Source organism: Galeopterus variegatus, unplaced genomic scaffold, assembly GCF_000696425.1.
Source record: "Galeopterus variegatus unplaced genomic scaffold, G_variegatus-3.0.2 Scaffold1224, whole genome shotgun sequence".
Classification (NCBI taxonomy): Eukaryota; Metazoa; Chordata; class Mammalia; order Dermoptera; family Cynocephalidae; genus Galeopterus; species Galeopterus variegatus.
In genome coordinates, this window is record NW_007727335.1 from 234320 (window position 1) to 255435 (window position 21116).

The 21116-nt window shown below is 39.0% G+C and overlaps 1 protein-coding gene across 3 annotated transcripts in view; it reads left to right on the top strand.

The window, feature by feature from the left end:
* MAPRE2 (microtubule-associated protein, RP/EB family, member 2) overlaps positions 1-21116 on the top strand; it is a 157824-nt gene that overhangs the window by 102969 nt on the left and 33739 nt on the right. For all 3 annotated transcript variants that reach the window (XM_008575702.1, XM_008575704.1, XM_008575703.1), the window contains 2 exons: positions 12738-12883; positions 16237-16450. In XM_008575702.1, the coding sequence (XP_008573924.1) occupies positions 12738-12883; positions 16237-16450 (360 nt within the window). The remainder of the gene's footprint in view (positions 1-12737; positions 12884-16236; positions 16451-21116) is intronic.

Genomic DNA, 21116 nt, shown 5'->3' on the forward strand with positions numbered 1-21116 from the left:
AGATCTTGTGTTTCTCTGCTGATTCTTTGCCTAGATGATCTGACCAATATTTACAGTGGGGTGTTCAGGTCCACAGCTATTACGGTATTAGTGTTTATTTCCTTCTTTAGGTCTATTAGAGTTTGTTTTATAAATCTGACTGCTCCAACATTGGGTGCGTATATACTTATGATCGTTATACTTATGATCGTTATGTCTTCTTGATGAATGAATCCTTTTATCATTATGTAGTGGCCCTCATTATCTGTTTTTATGGTTTTTAATTGAAAGTCTATTTTATCAGATATACGAATAGCTACTCCAGCTTGTTTTTCATTTCTGTTTGCATGGTAAATCTTTTCCCATCCTTTCACTCTTAGTCTATATGAGTCTTTATGGGTGAGGTGGGTCTCTTGAAGAAAGCATATAGTTGGGTCCTCCTTTTTAAGCCAGTCAGCCAGTCTGTGTCTTTTGATTGGGGAATTTAATTCTTTTACATTAAGAGTTGTTACTGAAAAGTCTTGATTTACTCCTAGCATTTTATTGATTTTTGTTTGGATGTCTTAAGTGTCTTTTGTTTCTTTCTTTCTGATTTAGTGTTTGTTTTCTGTATTTGTTTGTTCCTTGGGTTGTAGATAGCCTTTTGTTTGTTTGTTTTCTCTTCATAGATGCCATTTTTATTATACTAGTGGGTTTTGATTTTTCTTGGGTTTTTATGGCAATGGTAGTTGTTTTTCATGTACCAAACCCAGTACTCCCTTGAGAATTTCTTGTAAGGTTGGTCATGTGGTAGTGAACTCCCGCAGTTGTTGTTTGTCTGAGAAATATACTATTTGCCTTTCATTTCGGAAGGATAGCCTTGCGGGGTAGAGTATTCTTGGCTGGCAATCTGTCTTTTAGTATTTTGAGTATATCATCCCATTCCTTTCTGGCTTTTAGGGTTTGTGATGAAAAGTCTGACGTTAGTCTGATTGGGGCTCCCTTATAGGTGATTTGATGCTTCTCTCTTGCAGCTTTTAAGATTCTCTCTGTCTTTGAGTTTTGCCAATCAATTTGACTATAATATGTCTTACAGAAGACCTTTTTGGGTTGAATATGTTTGGGGATATTTGAGCTTCCTGAATCTGAAGATCTGTGTCTTTTCCAATAACTGGGAAGTTTTCTGCCACTATGTTGAATATGTTTTCAATGCAATCTCCTTTTTTCCTCTCCTTCTGGAATACACATGACTCGGATATTTGAGTGCTTAAGATTGTCTGATATCTCTCTTAGATTTTCTTCAATGCTTTTAATTCCTTTTTTTTTTTGTCTGCCTGTGTTATTTCAAACAGCCCATCTTCAAGTTCAGAAGTTCTCTCTTCTACTTCTGCAAGCCTGCTGATTAAACTCTCTGTTGTGCTTTTTATTTCGTTGAATGAATTCTTCAGCTCAGCAAGCTCTGCTACATTCTTTTTCAGGGCATTGATTTATCTGTTTTTATGGTTTTTAATTGAAAGTCTATTTTATCAGATATACGAATAGCTACTCCAGCTTGTTTTTCATTTCTGTTTGCATGGGAAATCTTTTCCCATCCTTTCACTCTTAGTCTATATGAGTCTTTATGGGTGAGGTGGGTCTCTTGAAGAAAGCATATAGTTGGGTCCTCCTTTTTAAGCCAGTCAGCCAGTCTGTGTCTTTTGATTGGGGAATTTAATTCTTTTACATTAAGAGTTGTTACTGAAAAGTCTTGATTTACTCCTAGCATTTTATTGATTTTTGTTTGGATGTCTTAAGTGTCTTTTGTTTCTTTCTTTCTGATTTAGTGTTTGTTTTCTGTATTTGTTTGTTCCTTGGGTTGTAGATAGCCTTTGTCTTTATGTTTCATACAGTTATTATTAAGTAATATTTTATCTGGTAGTTTTCTTTTTAAAATGTCCATTTATTCTGATATTACCCTGCCATTGAAGTCTTGGGATCTGGTGAAAATGAGATTATTTGTCTTATGCTTTTCATGATTTCATAGACTTAAATCATATACCTCTGAACCTTTTGAGAATGAATGTTCATTTTTGAGCTGTTCCTTGTTCATACAGTTCCCTAAATGTTCATTTTGGATTCCTGTCAGCTCTTTGTGTCACTTTTGGTATATGACAACCGAAATTATTCTTACTGCTTTAGGTGTAGATGCTGTAGAAAGACATAATGGTTTTCTTTTATCCTATTTATTTCTAAATCATTTCCAGAATCTTGTTTACCTTCATAACTGTAGTAGCACCTTAAGCTAATGGGCTAAGAGTATATCCTATCATAATTAACCTCTTGGTAAACACAACATCCTATAATTTGGATTGCTCTTACCTAAGTATGTGATCTTTTTAGAGTTTTCAAGCTTATCTTCACTTTTCTGCAGACTTGGTCTCCAGAGTAGTTCTAAGTTTCGTTTAGGTGTTTTTTAAAAAATTTATTTATACCCCATCAATTCTTAAAAGAATGTATAACAAATGTTCTTATAATATCTCTTATTAGGGAGTTGGTAACATTAGAATTTTACTGTTTACCAGCCCTCATTGTGGTTCAGCTGCTACAATATGCAAACCTTTATTTATTAACCAGATATTTATTGAAACTCATTTATGCCAAGTACTGTATTAAATGTGTAGATACAGAGGGAACCAAGACAAATAAGACACAAGCACTCTTGAAACATTCCAGTGAGAGAAGATAAACCATAAACTGTCTTAGTCCATTTTGTGCTGCTATAACAGAATAACTGAGACTGGATAATTTATAATGATCAGAAATGTATTGGATCATAGTTCTGGAGGCTGGGAAGTATACGATCGAGCTGCAGGCATCTGCTGAGGGCCTTCTTGCTGCGTCATCCCACAGCAGGAGGACGAGGGAATGAGAGAGAGAAAGAGAGCACATGTGCACACAAGGGCTGAACTTGCCCTTGTGTAATGAACCCACTCCCACAATAACAAACCCATTCCCACAACAACACACCCACTCCCACAATAAGGGCATTAATCCACTCTAATTATATCTTAACAGTTCTACCACTTAATACTGTCTCAATGGCAATAAAATTTCAACATGAGTTTCAGAGGAGACATTCAAACTGTAACATTTTACCCCTTACCCGCCAAAACTCATATTTTTCTCACATACGAAATACATTCATTCTATGCCTGTATCCCCAAAAGTCTTAACTTCTTTCAGCATCAACTCAAAAGTCCAAAGTCCAGAGTCTCATCTAAATCAGATGTGGATAAGACTCAAGTTATAGTGATTGATCCTGAGGCAAATTCTCCTCCAGCTGTGAGCCTGTGGAATTAGTTATGTGCTTTCAAAATACAGTGGTGGGGCAGACATAGGGTAGACATTCTTATTCCAAAAGGGAGAAATAGGCAAGAAGAAAGAGATAACTGGTCCCATGTAAGTCCAAAACCCAACAGGGCAAAAAACATTAAATCTTTAGGGTCCAGGGTAATCTTCATTGACTCCATATCTTACCTCTTGGATACACTGGGGCAGGGGTTGGGTCCCCAAGGTCTCGGGCAACCCTGCCCTCATGGCTTTGCTGGGCTTATCCCATACAGCAGCTGTCATGGATTGAAGTCTCATGTCTGTAGCTTTCCCAATCTGACTCTGCACACTGGTAGCTCTTCAGTTCTGGGGTCTTGGGGTGGCCCTACCCCTATAGCTCCACTAAGCTTTGCCCTAGTGGGAAGTGTCTGTGGTGGCTGCGCCCCTGCAGTAGGTTTCTGCCTGAGCCCCAGTGTGTCCAAGACATACTTTGAAATCTAGATGGAGGCTGCCATAGCCCCACAGCCTGAGCCACCCCTATAGCTCCACTAAGCTTTGCCCTAGTGGGAAGTGTCTGTGGTGGCTGCACCCCTGCAGTAGGTTTCTGCCTGAGCCACAGTGTGTCCAAGACATACTTTGAAATCTAGATGGAGGCTGCCATAGCCCCACAGCCTGAGCACTCTGCATACCTGCAAATAAACACCATAATGGATGCAGCCAAGGCTAATTGCTTGTGCCCTCTGCAACAGCAGCCTGAGTTGTACTTGGGCCCACTTAAGCCATGGCTGGGGCAGCCGTAGGGCACTCTTCCAAAATGCTGACAGCAAACACTTGAGACAGTGCAAGACAGTAAATGCTGATTTCCTACAGGCACCATGGGCCACTTTCTGGAAACCTTGCCCTCAGGGCTCTGCTCTGGGCTTGTGATGGGAGGGGCAGCCTCCAAATGTGGAAATGCCTTCAGGATTTTTCTCCTGTTGTCTGGATTAATAGCACCTGATTTTCTTCTGTCCATCCTGATCTCCTTATCACTCCTTTGGTATTCTCTACCAACCTTGCATTTTTATTCTTTACATGACCAGGCTGGGGATGTTCCAAGGTTTTATGTTCTGCTTCCCTTTTAATTATAAATTTCATCTTTAAATCATTTTTCTCTTCTCCCATTTTACTGTATACTGTTAAAAGAAGTCATGCAGCTCCTTCAGTATTTCGCTTAGCAATTTCTTCTCCCAGAAATCCTAGTTCATCACTCTTAAATTCTGCCTTCCATAAAGTCCTTGGGCATGGACACAGTTCAGCTAAGTTCTTTGCTACTTTATGACAAACATGGTCTTTACTCCAATTTCCATTACTTCATTTCTCAGTTCCATCTGAAGCCTCATCAGAATGGCCTTTACTGTTCATTATTCTACCAACATTCTGATCGCTGCTACCCCTTAAGTAATCTCTAAGATGTTTCAGATTGGCCTACAGCTATTTTTTTCTTCTGAGCCCTAATCAGAATTGCCAATAATGCTCCATTCATGGCAATCTAGGCTTTTTCTAGCCTGCTCCTTCAAATTCTTCCAGCTTCTACCCATTACCCAGTTCCAAAGTTGTTTTCACATTTTCATGTATTTGTTATGGCAGCAACCCCCCTTCTTGGTACCAGTGTTCTGTCCTAGTTTGTTTTGTGCTGCTATAACAGAACACTTGAGACTGGGTAGTTTATAACAGTCACAAATTTATTGGCTCACAGGTCTGGAGGCTGGGAAATACAAGATCGAGGGGCCAGCATCTGGTAAGGGCCTTCTTGCTGCATCATCCCGTGGCAGAAGGGCTAGAGAGAAAGAGCGCAAGCACAAGCATGTGCTGAATTCACCCTTTTGTTATGAACCCACTCCCGCCATAAGGGCATTAATCCATTCACGAGAATGGTGTCCTTATGGCCTAATCACCTCTTAATGGTTCCACCTCTTTATAATGTCATAAGGGCAACTAAATTTCGGCCTGAGTTTTGGAGGGGACATTCAAACCATAGCACCAACATATGAGTTAATAATAAAATACCAGACATAAAACAGGATTAGGTGATAAAGAGTGACTGAAAGGCCACTTCAGATAGCATGGTAAGAGAGGGTCTCTTGGAGGAATTGACATCTAAGCTTTGATCTGAATGGAAGAAGGGATAGCCATGTGAAGTTCCAGATGAAACAGCATGTGTAAAAGTCTCAACGCAGAAACAAACCTAAAGTGGTCTAGGAACAGGCAAGGAAGCCAGCGTGAAAGGAGCTTCCTAAAGGAAAGTTAGGCAAGGGAGAGGTAGACAGAGACCTGATCTTAGCGCATTGTAGGCCAGGGAAGGAGTTTGGATTTTATAGTGGTTTCATAGAAAACCACTGTGGTATTCTTAGCAGGAGAGGTACATGATCTGAATAATGGTAATCTTGGCATAATGTGATAGAAGTGGGATCCATGCAAAATGTAGGTCACATTAGTACAGGGTAATGAAATAACCCAAAGACTGTATACCTACTGATGAGGAATGTTCCAATTTGTGGCTGGCTGAGACTTCCAGGACAGTGGCAGTGATTCCTCAATTTTTCAGTTAGTTGTTGCCTATTTCATATGATTAAGGAAGAAAATACAGAATTTCAGTAATGAGGGAGTGGTTAACAGGGCCAAATACTCATAGTATTAAGAGTTGACTACGATGAAGAAAGAAAAGTGGATCTTTGATTCGGTGATGGAGAAGCTATTGATGACCTTGACTGAACATGGTAAGGTTGGAAGACAATTGAATTGGTATTGAATTGAATTGGATGGCAGATAAAACAGAAGCAGAGACACTTTTGTCAAGATGTTTCACTATGAAGAGGAGTAGATAAATGGTACAGTAGCTCAAGGATAATGTGGGATCAAGGAAGGTATTTTGTTTTATTTTGTCGAAGTCAAATGATACTAGAGAACGTTTGCATGCTTTAGGAATAATATATAGACAGGGAAATTTACATTGCAAGAGAGAGTGAGGATAGTTGCAGGAGTGACTCAATGAGAAGATGAGAGGAGATGTGATCCAGAGCACAAACGGAGGTTTGACCTTTGATGGGAACCAGAATACAACAGCCTTCTTCAGGTTATGCCGTGGTATAGTTTCCTGCTCCAACAGGAACCCTTCAAGATGTTCTTAGTAGCAAAAATTAATTTCAGTGTATCCTCTTCATGATATATCTTAGGCATATCCCATAAAAGATTTAGGGAACCAGAATTTGAAAGTGCCCAAATGGACAGACCCAGAGTCAACAGCAGCAAGTCTTCAGCCTAGTTCCAAAAGTCAAGGAGATTTTCTTAAAAATTCTCAGGGACTCCTTTGACTCTAGAAAATATGACCATATGCTATAGTACCTAAATGCTTATGTAATATACCCTTTACTAGAAATGCTAATGTGATAAACCCTGTCTATGTTACTTCTTAAAGAATAGTTATTCAACTTATATGATGTTCATGTGGTTCTGAAATGCATAGGGATGGGGTTAAAAGCCCAGGGCATACAGGTGGCAAATTGTATAGTTAATATTCTAACTAAACCTTTTTTAATATGTAACTTTAGTGCTCAGTCTTTTATTGCTTTAAATTTTAACATTTACTTGTACATATTTGTTGGGTACTACGGTGTGTTGTTTTGATACATGTGTATGCTGCACAATGATTCACTTAGGGCAGATAGCATAGTTTTGTACCCATTTTGAACCGTTTCTCTCTCCCAGACTCTAATAACCATTATTCTACTCTCTACTTTTATGAGAGCCACTTTTTTTTTCTGTTTGGGTTGTTTTCTTTTTTTCTTTCTTAGATTCCACATATGAATGAGATTATGCAGTATTTGTGTTTCTGTGCCTGGCTTACTTCACTTAACGTGATCGTTTCCAGTTCTGTCCATGTTGCTGCAAATGATAGGATTTCTGGGTTTTTTATAGCTGAATAGTATTCCATTGTGTATATACACCACCATCTTTTGGCTATTGTGAATAGTGTTGTAATAAATATAGGAGTGCAGGTGTCTTTTCAGGATATTGATTTAATTTCCGTTGGGTGTATACCCAGTAGTGGGATAGCTGGATCGTAAGGTAGATCTTCTTTTAGTTCTCTGAGGAACCTTCGTACTGTTTTCCACAATAGCTGAACCAATTTACATTCCCACCAGTAATGATAGGAGAGTTCCTTTTTCTCCGTATCCTCAGCAGCATTTGTTTTCTATGTCGTTGACAATAGCCATTTTAACTGGAGTGAGATGGTATCTCATTATGGTTTTAATTTGCATTTCCCTGATGATTAGTGACTTTGAGCATTTTTTCATGTGTTCATTGGCCATTTGTATGTCTTTTGAGAAATGTCTGTTCAGGTCGTTTGTCCAGTTTTTGATTGAGTTATTAGTTTTTTTGCTGTTGAGTTCCTTGTGTGTTCTGGATAATAGCCTCTGGTCTGATGTGTAGTTTGCAAACACTTTCTCCTATTTCGTAAGTTGTCTCTTCACTTTGTTGATAGCGTCCCTGACTCTGCAGAAGCTTTTTAGTATGATACAGTCTTATTTGTCTATTTTTGCTTTAGTTGCCTGTGCCTTTGTAGTCTCACTCAAAAAAAGTGCTGGCCACTCCCACTTTATGTAGCATTTTTCCCTATTTTTCTTCTAGTAATTTCACAGTTTCGGGTCTTAAATTTAGGTCTTTAACCCATTTTGAGTTGATTTTTTGTATATGGTGAGAGATAGGGGTCTAGTTTCAATCTTCTGCATATGGATATCCAGTTTTCTCAGCACCATTTATTGAAGAGGCTGTCCTTTCCCCACTGTATATTCTTAGCACCTTTGTAGAAAATCAGTTGGCTGTAAGTATATGGGTTTTATTCTGGGCTCTCTATTCTGTTTCATTGATCTATTTGTCTATTTTTCTGCCAATACCGTGCTATTTTGGTTCCTAAACCTTTATAGTATATTTTGAAGTCAGGAAGTGTGATGCCTCCAACTTTGTTTTTTTTTATTCAAGATTGCTTTAGCTATGTGGAGTCTTCTGTGGTTCCGTACTTGTACACAAATGTTCATATCAGCATTACTCAAAATAGCCCCAAAGTGAAAACAACCCAGATGTCCATCAACTGATGAATGGACCAAAAACTGTGGTATATTCATACAGTGGAGTATTATTCTGCTGTAAAAAGGAATGAAGGTCTGATACATGCCACAACACCTATGAACCTTGAAAAGATTTTGCTGAGTAAAAGAAACCACACATAAAGGCTGCATAACGTATGATTCCACTGATATGAAGTATCCAGAATAAGCAAATCCATAGAGACAGAAAATAGATTAGTGGTTGCCAGGGCCCAGAGGGAGGAGAGAATATAGTGAGTGGCTGCTAATGGATATGAAGTTTCTTTTTCCAGTAATGAAAATCTTTAGAATTGGGTAGTGGTGATGGATGTACAGTTTGTGAATACAGTCAGTCCTCCATATTTGTGGATTCCATTCCTGGGGATTCAACCAACTGTGGATTAAAAATATTTGGGGGAAAAAATATTCCACAAAGTTCCAAAAAGCAAAACTTGAATATCCTGCTCACCAATGCTACGTTGAATCCATGCGAATAAAGTGGTGTGTAGGCATTGTACCTGGGTATAAGTAATCTAGAGATGATTTCAAGTATACAAGAGGATATGTGTAGATTATATGCAAATTCTGTACCATTTTATATAAGAGACTTGTGCATCCTCAGATTTTGCTATCCATGCGGGGTCGTGGAACCAGTCCCCCATAGATACTGAGGGATGACCTGTTTATTAAAAACCACTGAATTGTATACTTTAAAAGGTTGGACTTTATAGTATATGAATTATGTGTCAGTAAAGCTGATATTAAATAAACAGCAAATAAGTGACTTTAAAAAAAAACTATGGGCCGGCCCGGTGGCGCACTGGATAGTGCGCCGCTTGGGAAGCGCGGCGGCGCTCCCGCCCGAGGGTTCGGATCCCACATACAGACCGGTTCCCGCTCACTGGCTGAGTGAGGCGCGGGAGCAACACTGAGGGTTGCAATCCCGTTGCCGGTCCCCGGTCCGGTACGGGGGCAACACTGAGGGTTGCGATCCGTTGCCAGACACGGAAAAAAGACAAAAAAAAAAAAAAAACTATTATTTTCTATATGCCATGAATAACAAATTTTAAAATATAATGGAAAGAATAAATGCATGATAAAATTTAAGAAAATTTTGAGAAAGAAGGAGAAATTATTCTATAAACAGTAGTAATACTATTAAAGAATTTAAATAACTAAAGTGTGGAACTATCTGGAGATAGATTTACAAAAAACAATTTAAAGTCTAGAAAGAGACCTAAGTATATGTATTGGGAAAGCAATATACAGTAAGAATGGTGCATCTCATCAGTGGGGAAAGTATAGATTATCTATTAAATGGTGGTGGTTAACATCCAGCTAACTTCATCAGTTTCAGTTTGGGTTGAAAATAGCAGAAATTAATTCTGGCAAGCTTAAGCAGAAGAAGAATTTATAGGAAAGATGTTGGGTATTTTAGGGTCCAAGGAAAGCCGAGCTCAGAAGATGACAGGAACCAAAAGAGACTAAGGAGCTGGGGACACAGTCTCCCTTGTGCCACAGGAACAGGGTGGGTAGGATGGTACCATGCTGCTGTCACTGTGTTTCTGTCACTCCCTCCACTCACAGGCGCAGGCAGGAACATTCAAAGGCAGAGCCCAGGTATATTAGTCCGTTCTTATGTTGCTCTAACAGAATACCTGAAACGGGGTAATTTGTAAAGAAAAGAAGTTTATTTGGCTCATGATTCTGGGACAGCCGCGTCTGGTGAGGGCCTCAGGCTGCTTCTACTAATGGCAAAAAGTGGCAGACGGCCGGCAGGTACAACCGATCACATGGCAAGAGGAAGCAGGAGGGGGGGGGAGGTGCCAGGGTCTTTTTAAACAACCAGCTCTCGTGGGAACTAATAAAGCGAACTCACACACTACTGCCACCCCTCAGGGAGGACATTAATCCATTCATGAGGGATCTGCCCCCGTGATTCAAACAGCTCCCAACACTGCCACATTAGGGATCAGATTTCCACATGAGTTTTGGGGGAACAACACATCCAAACTCTGTCATCAGGTGATGGCCTGCATCCATATTGCTGGCGGAGGGAAAGGGATGGCTGCCCACATTCAGCTACTGTGGCACAAGGCAGGACACTGTGTCATCTCCCTGGGTGGGAAAGTGCCCAAATGCTGGGGAGCCAAAAATGACAGATTTCCAGTAACATTTGGAAGGACTAAAATTAGAACCATACTTCATATCATAGACCAAAATAGATTCCACATGGATTCAGAATTCAGATGTAAAACTTGAGTCCATAAAAGTATTGGAAGAACATACACATGAATATTTATGTAATCTTGGTTTAGGAAAGTTGTTAAGCATGGTATAAAAATCAGAAAGCCATTAAAAATATTGGTAGAGAATATTAAATGACTCAGAAAGGGAATCATGTTCTGTTAAGTTTTAAAAGTTTATGTAAAAATAGGTATAATATGATTATATATTTTAAATAGTATCACATTTTTAAGAAAAAATATATACTCATCTAACCCCTCCCCGCAAAAAAGCATTAGAATGGCATATACAGAGTATTACCAGTGGTCATCTCAGGATGATGGCACTAGAAATGATTTTTCTTCACTTCCCATCCTATATTGAAGTTTGTGTCTTTTCTTTTTTCAAAAGCTGTTATTTCTTTTTCAGTTGAGTGCTTTGGTTGGTTGGTTTGTAAGAATATGTAGTTCTGGGTCACCAGAGGGAAATTTTATGCTGACCTCTACGCAAATGAAAATGACTTTAAAGAGCAGGTAATGAGGATGTTGTGTTTCAAACTCCCATCTATACGAAAATGTTAAAAGTGGTCGTGGAATTTGCTCCATGTGGTTGGTGGCACTTCAAAAGGACGAACTGAATAATTGGATGATGACTGTAAGAATACCCCCCAAATCATGATGTCTCTCTTACCTCCTTGAATGTTTGTTTGTTGTGGTTTGTTTTATTTTGCCTTGTTTTTAAGAGAACCCATCTGTTTGACTAGGAACTCACTAGTTAGTACGCAGGGTACTGGCCATCTAAGTGGAAGCCAGATGTGGAGACTCTGGAGATATTTATTTTGGCCCCTATTTTATCACCTACAAAATATGAGTCACCCCAACATTTCCTGTTCTGGCAACCCTTATATTCCTGGGGTCTCGTTCCCTCTTACCTTGGATTCCTATCTCAGTAAAGGATGCTCGCCATCTTTTTGATATAGGTGGTCCCTCCTGTGTACAGATGAGTCATCAAAATAGAAAGAAAGGCTGCTCACAGAAGCCTGATGGTAAAGGATGAGGGGAGGCCCTACATGTTCCAGAAAGACCGGTCTTGAGCACATTATCGAAATAGACCAAGAAATCTGGAGTCAGCAAAGAAAGAACCTAAACATCACTGCTTGTTCCCATTCTTGTCACTCAGTTGCTTCTTTTTCTTGTAGCAGAAAAAGAATCATTTTGGAGTTGAATTTTTTTTCCTAAATACCCATTAGCCTTTACTATAAAGAAGATATGAATCAGTAAACATGCTCTTGCCAGAATTTTCTAGTTGAAATTGTCATGTTCTAAGAGTTGTTCTTATCAACAAAAAAAAAAGAATCCCCTTTTTCTCTGACTGTTACCTCAGGGGACTCATTGATTATTCTGTCATGTTTATTTCTCAGTCACACACAGCATGACTCTGAACTTCTGCACGTTGCAGAGTGTCCATGTCTTCATCCTTCATGTTAATATGGGAACCCCATTGCTCTGTGCTGGAATTAAATTGGTAGACAACTGTTTTTGGCATTACATGGCTTAGTTATACAGTTTTCACCTAAATCATTTTGCAAGATGGATATAAAACAGTTCAGGCATATGTATATTTTTTGAGCTACATATTTCATGAGAACTTTTGTAGTTCTCTCATGTTGACATTTTCTGCATTTCTTACTCTTAAATGTATTTTGATCACTTGGAGCAGGTAGTAGCTAAATTGAAGAAAAAGTATGTTCCCTCTCTCTGGTGGAAACTAGGAAGAGTTATTCTCACCCTAGTTTCCTTGGCATTATAGCATCAGGTTCCATTCGCTGGTCACATGGAACTTAGTGATTCCCTAGTACACAGTGTAATTAATACAAAGTGGTTAGGAATGTAAAGGTGGCAGCGCCATGTCATCAAGGCATGATCCCTTCCCTCCAGCGCCCAGCCCCTGTGAACAAGGAGGCGTAAGTGCAGTGACAAGAGAGACACACACAGCCAGGACGGCCCTGTTCTAAGTGATAATGGCTCCTTAAGCACGATCACCTTCAGGCCTAGCAATCTTCTGCCCACATCTGGGTACAGCCAGATTCATGCCAATACTTTTCTTGTCTCTTTCCAGGAGCAGCCTATTGCCAGTTCATGGACATGCTTTTTCCAGGCTGCATTAGTTTGAAGAAAGTAAAATTTCAAGCAAAATTGGAGCATGAGTATATTCACAATTTTAAACTTCTGCAAGCATCGTTTAAGCGAATGAACGTTGATAAGGTAGGAGACTCACTTGTACCTCCATAAAATGCACTGTCTTTCCTTAATATTGTTTTTCAGCAGAAATGCAAAACCCCAGGAATGTATCGATGGGATATATTATTGATATCTCAGTATTAGGTTGGGGTGTGTATGTAGCATACAGCATCAACCCTCATGTCCCATGTTTGCATGAGGTGATTATTTCAGGGGATTTTCTAAACTTGTAGCCATTAGACTAAAACCTAACAGGAGTTACTAAGGTTAAACTGTTATTATGTTTTAGCATTGCAGATAAGAAACTTATGTTTGCCAGATGCCACTGTGGTTCTTTGTATATTTTGTTTCTTTGGAGGAATAGCATGTTAAGGTAGAAACCACATGGGTTTGAATCCCACCTTAATGACATGAGCAAGTTATTTAAATTCTTTGAGTCTGAGTTTACCCATCTATAAAATGGGTACTAAAACCCCCTTACCCATGGTTGAAATGAGGGAATGCATGTGAAAATGTTCAGCATAGTGTATGCCCTCAGATTCTCAATGTCTGTAAATTGCCCTTTTTTCTTCCTTTGAACTATTATAATTTTGTCCTGGAGTGATACAAACAGAGTTGGGCTGGAGTCCTTTTCCTCTCAATAAGAGACTGTTATTACTAAAACCCAATCAGTCTGTTTCTACATGTCTACTGCTATACAAATACATATCTAATCCATGTTCCTTCTTTAGGATATATCTCTTAGAGTGAATAAGCTTGGAAAGAAATGAGTTTTAAATAATGGAAAAGGGATAAATCAGCATGGCAGAAATGGAAAACTTTTCTTTGTATAAATGGTAGTAATACACAGGCTATGGAAATAAAAAAATGAAATACTAAATTGTAAGAGATAGAGTTTAAAGGAAAGAAAACTTTGATAAACTATATATTTTTTAATTTACTGCAGTTTATATCTTGCTAAATAAAAGCATTCTTAACAAAATATTAAGATGATCTTGGCTTCCCAGTTTTTCAGAATTTTAATTTCAAAACATACAGTCTTTTTCACATCTTAACCCTTCACATTCTTTTTTTTTTTTTTCCTTTTTGTCTTTTTTACTGACCGGTAACGGGATCACAACCCTCGGTGTCGCGCCCGCACCGCGCTCAGCCAGTGAGCAGGAACCGGTCTCCACATGGGATCCGAACCCTCAGCGGGAGCACTGCTGCGCTCCCAAGTGGCACACTCTCCAGTGCACCACCGGGCCAGCCCAACCCTTCACATTCTTTCCAACTTTCTTTATGTCCTTTGCTGTAGTTAATTTCCCGTTGGTTCCTTCCATATATTTTTAAAACTGGAGCTGTATAGGTCTTCCTTACTTTTATAAATTAGCAGCACCACTTATGTCTTTTTCATTCATTTCTCTGTACATGCTTCTCTGGCTTTAATAAGCTAAGATTCAATCCAGAAGTCTTATGAGAGACAGTGTTAGGTAGCCCTGTTCATGTTTGTCATAGCCTGACAGCATATCTGAAGTTTCTGTGCAAAGTTTTGCTTGCCACCTCAGATTTTGAATTTATGCTCCTGAAACTTTTATTTGGATAGGGAATGCAAAATTAAGTCAACGTAAGTGCCTTCTTTTAACAGCTAATGTACCACTGTCATCTAAAATTATTTAAAATTTTTTACATCTGGCAATAGACAAAGTACAGTAGTGTGTTAAAGGGCCTTATGCTCTAAGAAGTCATTAAGAAGTCATTTTCTTAAAAATCAATCAACATAAACAAAAATTGAAAACTCAGAAGACAGAAGTAATTAAATAGTATAATGAAAAGTCAATTAAGTGCACATGTGGCAGGAATTCCTCCTTGTGCGCTGACTTCACTGGAGTTCAGGGGAACCAAAAGGAAGGAAATATCAGCACCAGAGTCTCTGTTACCAGAAAGTCTCCATGAAAAATGTGGTCTCCTCCAAAAGTTTGCTTCTCCTTTTTTTATTTTGTACTTGGTCACCAGAGTCTCTGTTACCAGAAAGTCTCCATGAAAAATGTGGTCTCCTCCAAAAGTTTGCTTCTCCTTTTTTTATTTTGTACTTGGTTTAGTTTCTATTTTAGCTGCATAAACAACATTTTTGGAAAATTTATTGCTAATGATTCAGTTTAATGGATGGCCTAAAAGGCTTCAGTTGCTTTTTCCTTTCAAGTTGTCATGATATTTAAGATCTCTCTACATTTTTTAAACTGGTCCTCCAGATACATTTTAGGATATCAATGGTATATAGCTCCTGAGGTGGTAAAGCCTTGCTAAAAGTTTAATTTATACAGCTTCCATTCATTTTGTCACACAGTGATCCCATGTGCTTTGAGTGCTGGGCTTCTGATTGTGCTCACACAGTTACGTACACACCATCTGACTCATACCTTAGCTCTGTGACTCTCTTGTAGTTCCCATTCAACTAAAATTCATACCTAAAGATGTAGTAAGAAAGAATCTGATAATGGTGCAATTTGGGTAGCTAGGTGCCTTTCTATTTTCCTTCAAAAATAGTGGCCCACTGAATTAAAACTAAGCAGTCAAACCACACTTTGTCCTTGACATCACTCTGAAGATTCCCTAAGACCTCCATAGGGAATACTGGCTGACTCTTTAGATTGCAGCCAGAAAGTTTCCTCCATGAAAAGCTGAGAATCACTTCTCACAAGTTGATGTGAGTGCTGGCCACCTCCTCCAGAGTGCCTTCTGGGACCCCTCGGTCAGCCTTTCTTTCCTCTGCACTCCCATGGCATGTTAGCTTTGCTCCCAGGTAGCCTGTGAATTACTGAGTCCTGGATTGTGGTTAGTGGTTTTCATACTTGTCTCTGTACATTGTAAGTAAGCTCTGGGAAAGCTCAGTTTGTTTCATATGAACCATTTGATTGGTAGATATTTTCACTGATTTGATCTTATTAATTTGCACTGTCTGGTAGCTATAATCCTTATAAGAGTTAATCCCAACACAATTGGCCAAGGATTACAGAGAAATAAGGAAAGCTTATCAATCTTGAAATAGCACAACATCCCAGGCCTGTATTTTTATGGGGAGATGCTTTAAGAATAAATATGAATGTATTTGAGAGAGACGAGCCCCTTTTGACAGCTAAGGATATTCCTTCTTGTGTCTGGTTTGTATAGAGGTATTAAATATTCCAAGAGAACCAACTGTGATGTTTTGGTTTAATACTTCTATAATATGATGAAAATTATATTACTTCTAGAATACAGCTGGCTAAAGAAGCTGAGGGAGAGATCAGTGGTCATGATTGCAGGCATGTAGGAAATAATTATGTGTAGGGAACACTTCAGTTGTAAATACAAACAAACCTGAGGTTCGTGACTCACATAGATATTTTATATTGCAGGTAATTCCAGTGGAGAAGCTAGTGAAAGGACGTTTCCAGGACAACTTGGATTTTATTCAGTGGTTTAAGAAATTCTATGACGCTAACTACGATGGGAAGGAGTATGATCCTGTAGAGGCACGACAAGGGCAAGATGCAATTCCTCCGCCTGACCCTGGCGAACAGATCTTCAACCTGCCAAAAAAGTCTCACCACGCAAACTCCCCCACAGCAGGTATTGGCACACTGAAATCATAGTGTCACTTTCTTTTTAGGAAATGGCTCAGATCCTCCTACACTTTACTGTGTGTTTGTGATTGATTCTTCCTAACAATCAATATTTTAATGCATTTGGATGGTTTTTATTGTTGTCTCTTTGACCACATTTATCTTTTATGACCTATTTTGTCATAAATCTAATGATCTTGATTGAAACTGTTCAAAAGGCTGAGCTATTCATGTTCTATCACTGAAGCTGGATGTTAAAATAATATTCCAGGGATAAATTTCCTTTTCCTTCCAGTTTTCTTAAGAAATTCCAAGCAGTCTTTTTAGATTTTGACTGAAATATTTTTACTCATTAATTGCTGGCAGTATAGACCAGAATATGAATGGATTTATGCTGTTAAATATGGATCATCATCTACCAGTGGAAATTCATGAACTATACATTCTATCTCCCATATAGTTAGCACCAATTTTTATGTGATAATGTTCAGGAACACCTCATTTATCCAGCTTTGTCTAAAAGTGAAGTCATTGAGGATAAATACCTAGAACTTCAAAATTTTTGAAACCTTTGTGGATAAAAACCATTCTAAATATGTTAGAAACATCCTTTCCATACAAAGCAGACTTTAACAATATATGGTCTTGTAAAATCAGGTCATTATTATAAACACCAGTTGAGTTCCGGACAGTTAAAGAGTGAAATTCTCAGAAACCATTTGTTTCCACATTTTCCAAATGTGGAGCCCAATGTTCAAACTTGTTAAATCAGTTGCCTTTATTTTTTAAATACAAATTCCTCCAATCAGAATGGATTAGAAATGGTTAACAGTACCACAAAGGTAGTAATAGCTTTGTGATGACAGTTTTCCTCATTGTTAAGAAGGCTTTTTTTTTTTTTTTTTGGATTCATGCCTATATTCCAGGTAATACAAATTCCTCCAATCAGAATGGATTAGAAATGGTTAACAGTACCACAAAGGTAGTAATAGCTTTGTGATGACAGTTTTCCTCATTGTTAAGAGGCTTTTTTTTTTTTTTTTTTGGATTCATGCCTATATTCCAGGTCGACCAATATTATTGGGAATCTGGTATTTTTAAAACATTTTTTTAAACAGCAGAATTAGTATGCATCCTTACCAGTATTTAAGATGAATTCTTGTTCATCTTGGTTAAAATAGTGGAAATGTGGATGATGAGGAATAGACAATGCTTGGAGATATTTGGGAGGTGGAATAGATTGGATATTGGTAGTGGATGGATACTGGGGTGAAAGGGAGGTATCAAGCGTGACTTCCTAGTTTGTCTCACAACTGGAAGGATGGGGGTATTGTTCAGGAAGAGCTGCAAGAGAACCAGATTTGGAAAGAAATCCTAAGTTTATTTTGAACATACTGAGTTTGAGATTCCTTTGCGACATCTAAGGGGAGATCTAAAGAGGCAGTTTGTGGGTGTGCATGTGTGTGTCTAGAGCTCAAAGAAATGTAGGCTACAGGTAAATATTTCTGAGTCTTCCATATATAAGGATATTTCAGAAAGTTTGTGGAAAAATAGAATGAAAAGATAATACAGACCTTTGTGTCCCGACCCGCGGGATATTCAACGCAGACCCTGGAGGGGGGAGTGGGAATTGGATGGGACAAGAGACACGAGAAATGGAGACAAGACAGTATTCTGATCAAGTCTCGTTTATTAGCCAGAAGGTCACAGCTTATATAGACAGCAGGAGGGAATCAGCAGATAAGGAAGTGAGCAGCAGATGGCTTACTGAGAAAACCGCAGGGCGGGTTGTTCCGGTAAATGGAAAATTCCCGTTATCTATGGCAAGTTGCAAAGTTACCCACACCCATAGTGCACAGGAGGGGGAGGGACGGAAGATAACAGCAAACAAGGCTCTGAGGCCTCAAGGCAATAGCTGGGCTTACCTACACCCATAGTGCACAGGAGGGGGAGGGACGGAAGATAACAGCAAACAAGGCTCTGAGGCCTCGAGGCAATAGCTGGGTGGGCTCTTTGGCTCCGGACGGGCAGGCAGCCTGGCTCTATGGCTCCGGACACCTTTGCATGAGCTTTTTGTAGTACTGTTCTATCCATGTAATTGAGGCTGGAGGTGAATACTGAGTGATACGGGGAGAGTACCTTGAGGAACGCTGATGTTTAATGTTTGAGAAGAAGAGGGAGGGCTTGCATAGGAAGCAGGGAAGATGCCAGGAAGATTGACGGGAAGGATGGAGTGATGTGTGACAGAAGCAGAGGAAGAGCAGGATGGTCAGCAATCTGCTGAGAAGTAAAATAGGGCCTGAATTTCTCAATTCGGAGGTCATCTGGTAGAGTGATGGGCCCAGGAACAGGTGGAGGAATGAGTTGCAGGAAGGAAATTGAGACAGTATAAAAATCCAACTTTGGAGCCATAGAATGGATGAGGCTATGTAGAATAAAGAAAACTAAGCACAGATCTTTGGGAATACATACATATAAGGGGAAAGAAGTAATGAGGCAACTGAGAAAAATTATCATCAGAAGAAAACCAGGAGGGCTTGGCATCAGAGAATAAACAGTAGGAAATTTCTAGAAAGAGAGGCTGCCAACAGTGCAGAATATGAATTATGGATATATCCAATAGGATGGAGCCTGAAAATAGGCCAAAGACATCTGACTCCTAGGAGGTGATTAATAGTTCTTTAGAGAATTGGTCCATTAAAATGTGAGTGCATATACGCCTAGATTGCAGCAATTTAACCAGGGCATGTGGATGTGGAAGTGGAGGTGGTAAGACTAGACTTGACTTACAACAAATTTGTCAGGGAAAAAACTGAGGAAAATAAAAACACTTGGTTGGTATAGGAAAAGAGCTGATGGTAGCTTCAGGAAGTAAGATTGGAAGGAGAGTGGTGTTCTTGATCTGTCTTTGTTTGCTTGTAGGATAAGGCACAAAAATGGGAAAAGGTCTATGAAGAAGGAATAATTGAAAATAGGAAAAAGGGGAAACTAGTGGAGCATAAGTCTGAAGCTGGAAGGGGAAAATAAGGTCATAGATACAGAGTTAGAAAGAAAAGGGAATATTTGTTTTTCTGGAGCAGAAGTGGTGGAGAGATTGGATAAAAGTTAAGCCACAAGGAGTTTGGGAAGCAAAAAACTTAGAGTACTTCAAATTTGCCTTAACTTTTGTCAACAACTTTCATCAGTTTAGGAGCTGGAGTAGAGAAGGGGGTGGCGTGTCCTCTCCAGAGTCTGGGATTTGGGAGGCATGTGAACCAGGAGGCCAGGGAGGTCAAGGATTGCTGGGATTTCTCATCCTAACATCGTTCTCTACAGCCATTAATGATGTACAGATTGGTCTTTGAATCTCAGTTGCCATTTTCTCAAGTTTTTAGTAGTGAAATTGGATAGACCTCAGAATATTTTTCTTCCACAGTCATAATGTGTTCTTAATTTATTTTTACAGTGGCACCAACACTCCTACTCCCTCTAACAGAACTGTCATTGTGCTGCCTTGGCCTGGTTTTCTAGGAATTCCCTCATCTGTCTTTCACAAAAGCCACAGAGAAACTTGTGCCATTTTGTGAGAGTGTCCTTGAACCTGAAAGAAATATATATTTTCCAGAGCTTTACTTCTCAGATGACAAAGCTCAGGAAGCACATTAAAGTCAGCAGATAATAAATTTGGTTTTTAATGTTCCTGAAGGCAGTAATTCCTGAGACTGTGTTCCTGACACCTTAACCACGTTTACCTCGTTGGTCTTAACCAAGGAGAAAGGATATTTTCAGAAGTCAAACCAGTCATTCCCTTTTTAATAAATTATGTTCTGACTGTGGGACACTGTGGGGTAGTAAAACTATACTGGGGGGGGGGAATTATAGCAAGGAATACATCACATGTAGAACATGCATTACAACCTCATTTTTCTAGAGGTCATGTATCCAGTCATTGGGAATACAGCCAAGTAAACGTAAGCCAAAATATCTTCTAAGAGTCAGAATAGGTGTTGTAAAATCTGTGCTATAAAATTCATGTTCTTTGCTCTCGTGAGAGGGTTTCTAGGGTACTTATCCACAGTCTATGGGCTCTTTGTTAATTTAGACATAATTATAGTAAATGTGGAGATATGGTTTCTCAGCACATAACCTAGCAGGGCAAGGAGTACAAAGGTATTAACAGAAAATACGAACATCAGTAAAAGAGGAAACAAAAAAACTTAGCTAACCTTGGTAAAGAACCTAGTAACCTGGGGTATGTATTACAAAATCAAATAGTTCTGTGCCTCTCAGTATCCCTCAATGTATATATGACACCAGCATGCAGTCAGTACTCTCATAGGTCCCTTCTAAATAAGTCTTTGAGTTTATTATAATTCTCTATTTATAATACTGACCCTGAATCATTTCCGCCATGAACTATTTCTACAGTATCTAAATGGGTCTCTCTGCCTCTGGTCTGAAACCGCTCACTTTCTTCATATACAAGGCTGATTTTGTTCGTGCAAAATTTAGGACAAATTAAAATGCTTGATGAGGTGAGGGTCAGCTGTCTGGGAAATTCACATATCTGTTTCACATTTATCTTGCAGTGGTGTCAGGTCAATAACATTTAGCAGTAATTTCTGTTCTCACCTCTCTAAGCCTTGGTCATTTCTTTTTTTTTTTTTTTTTTTTTTTTTTTTTTTTTTTTTTTT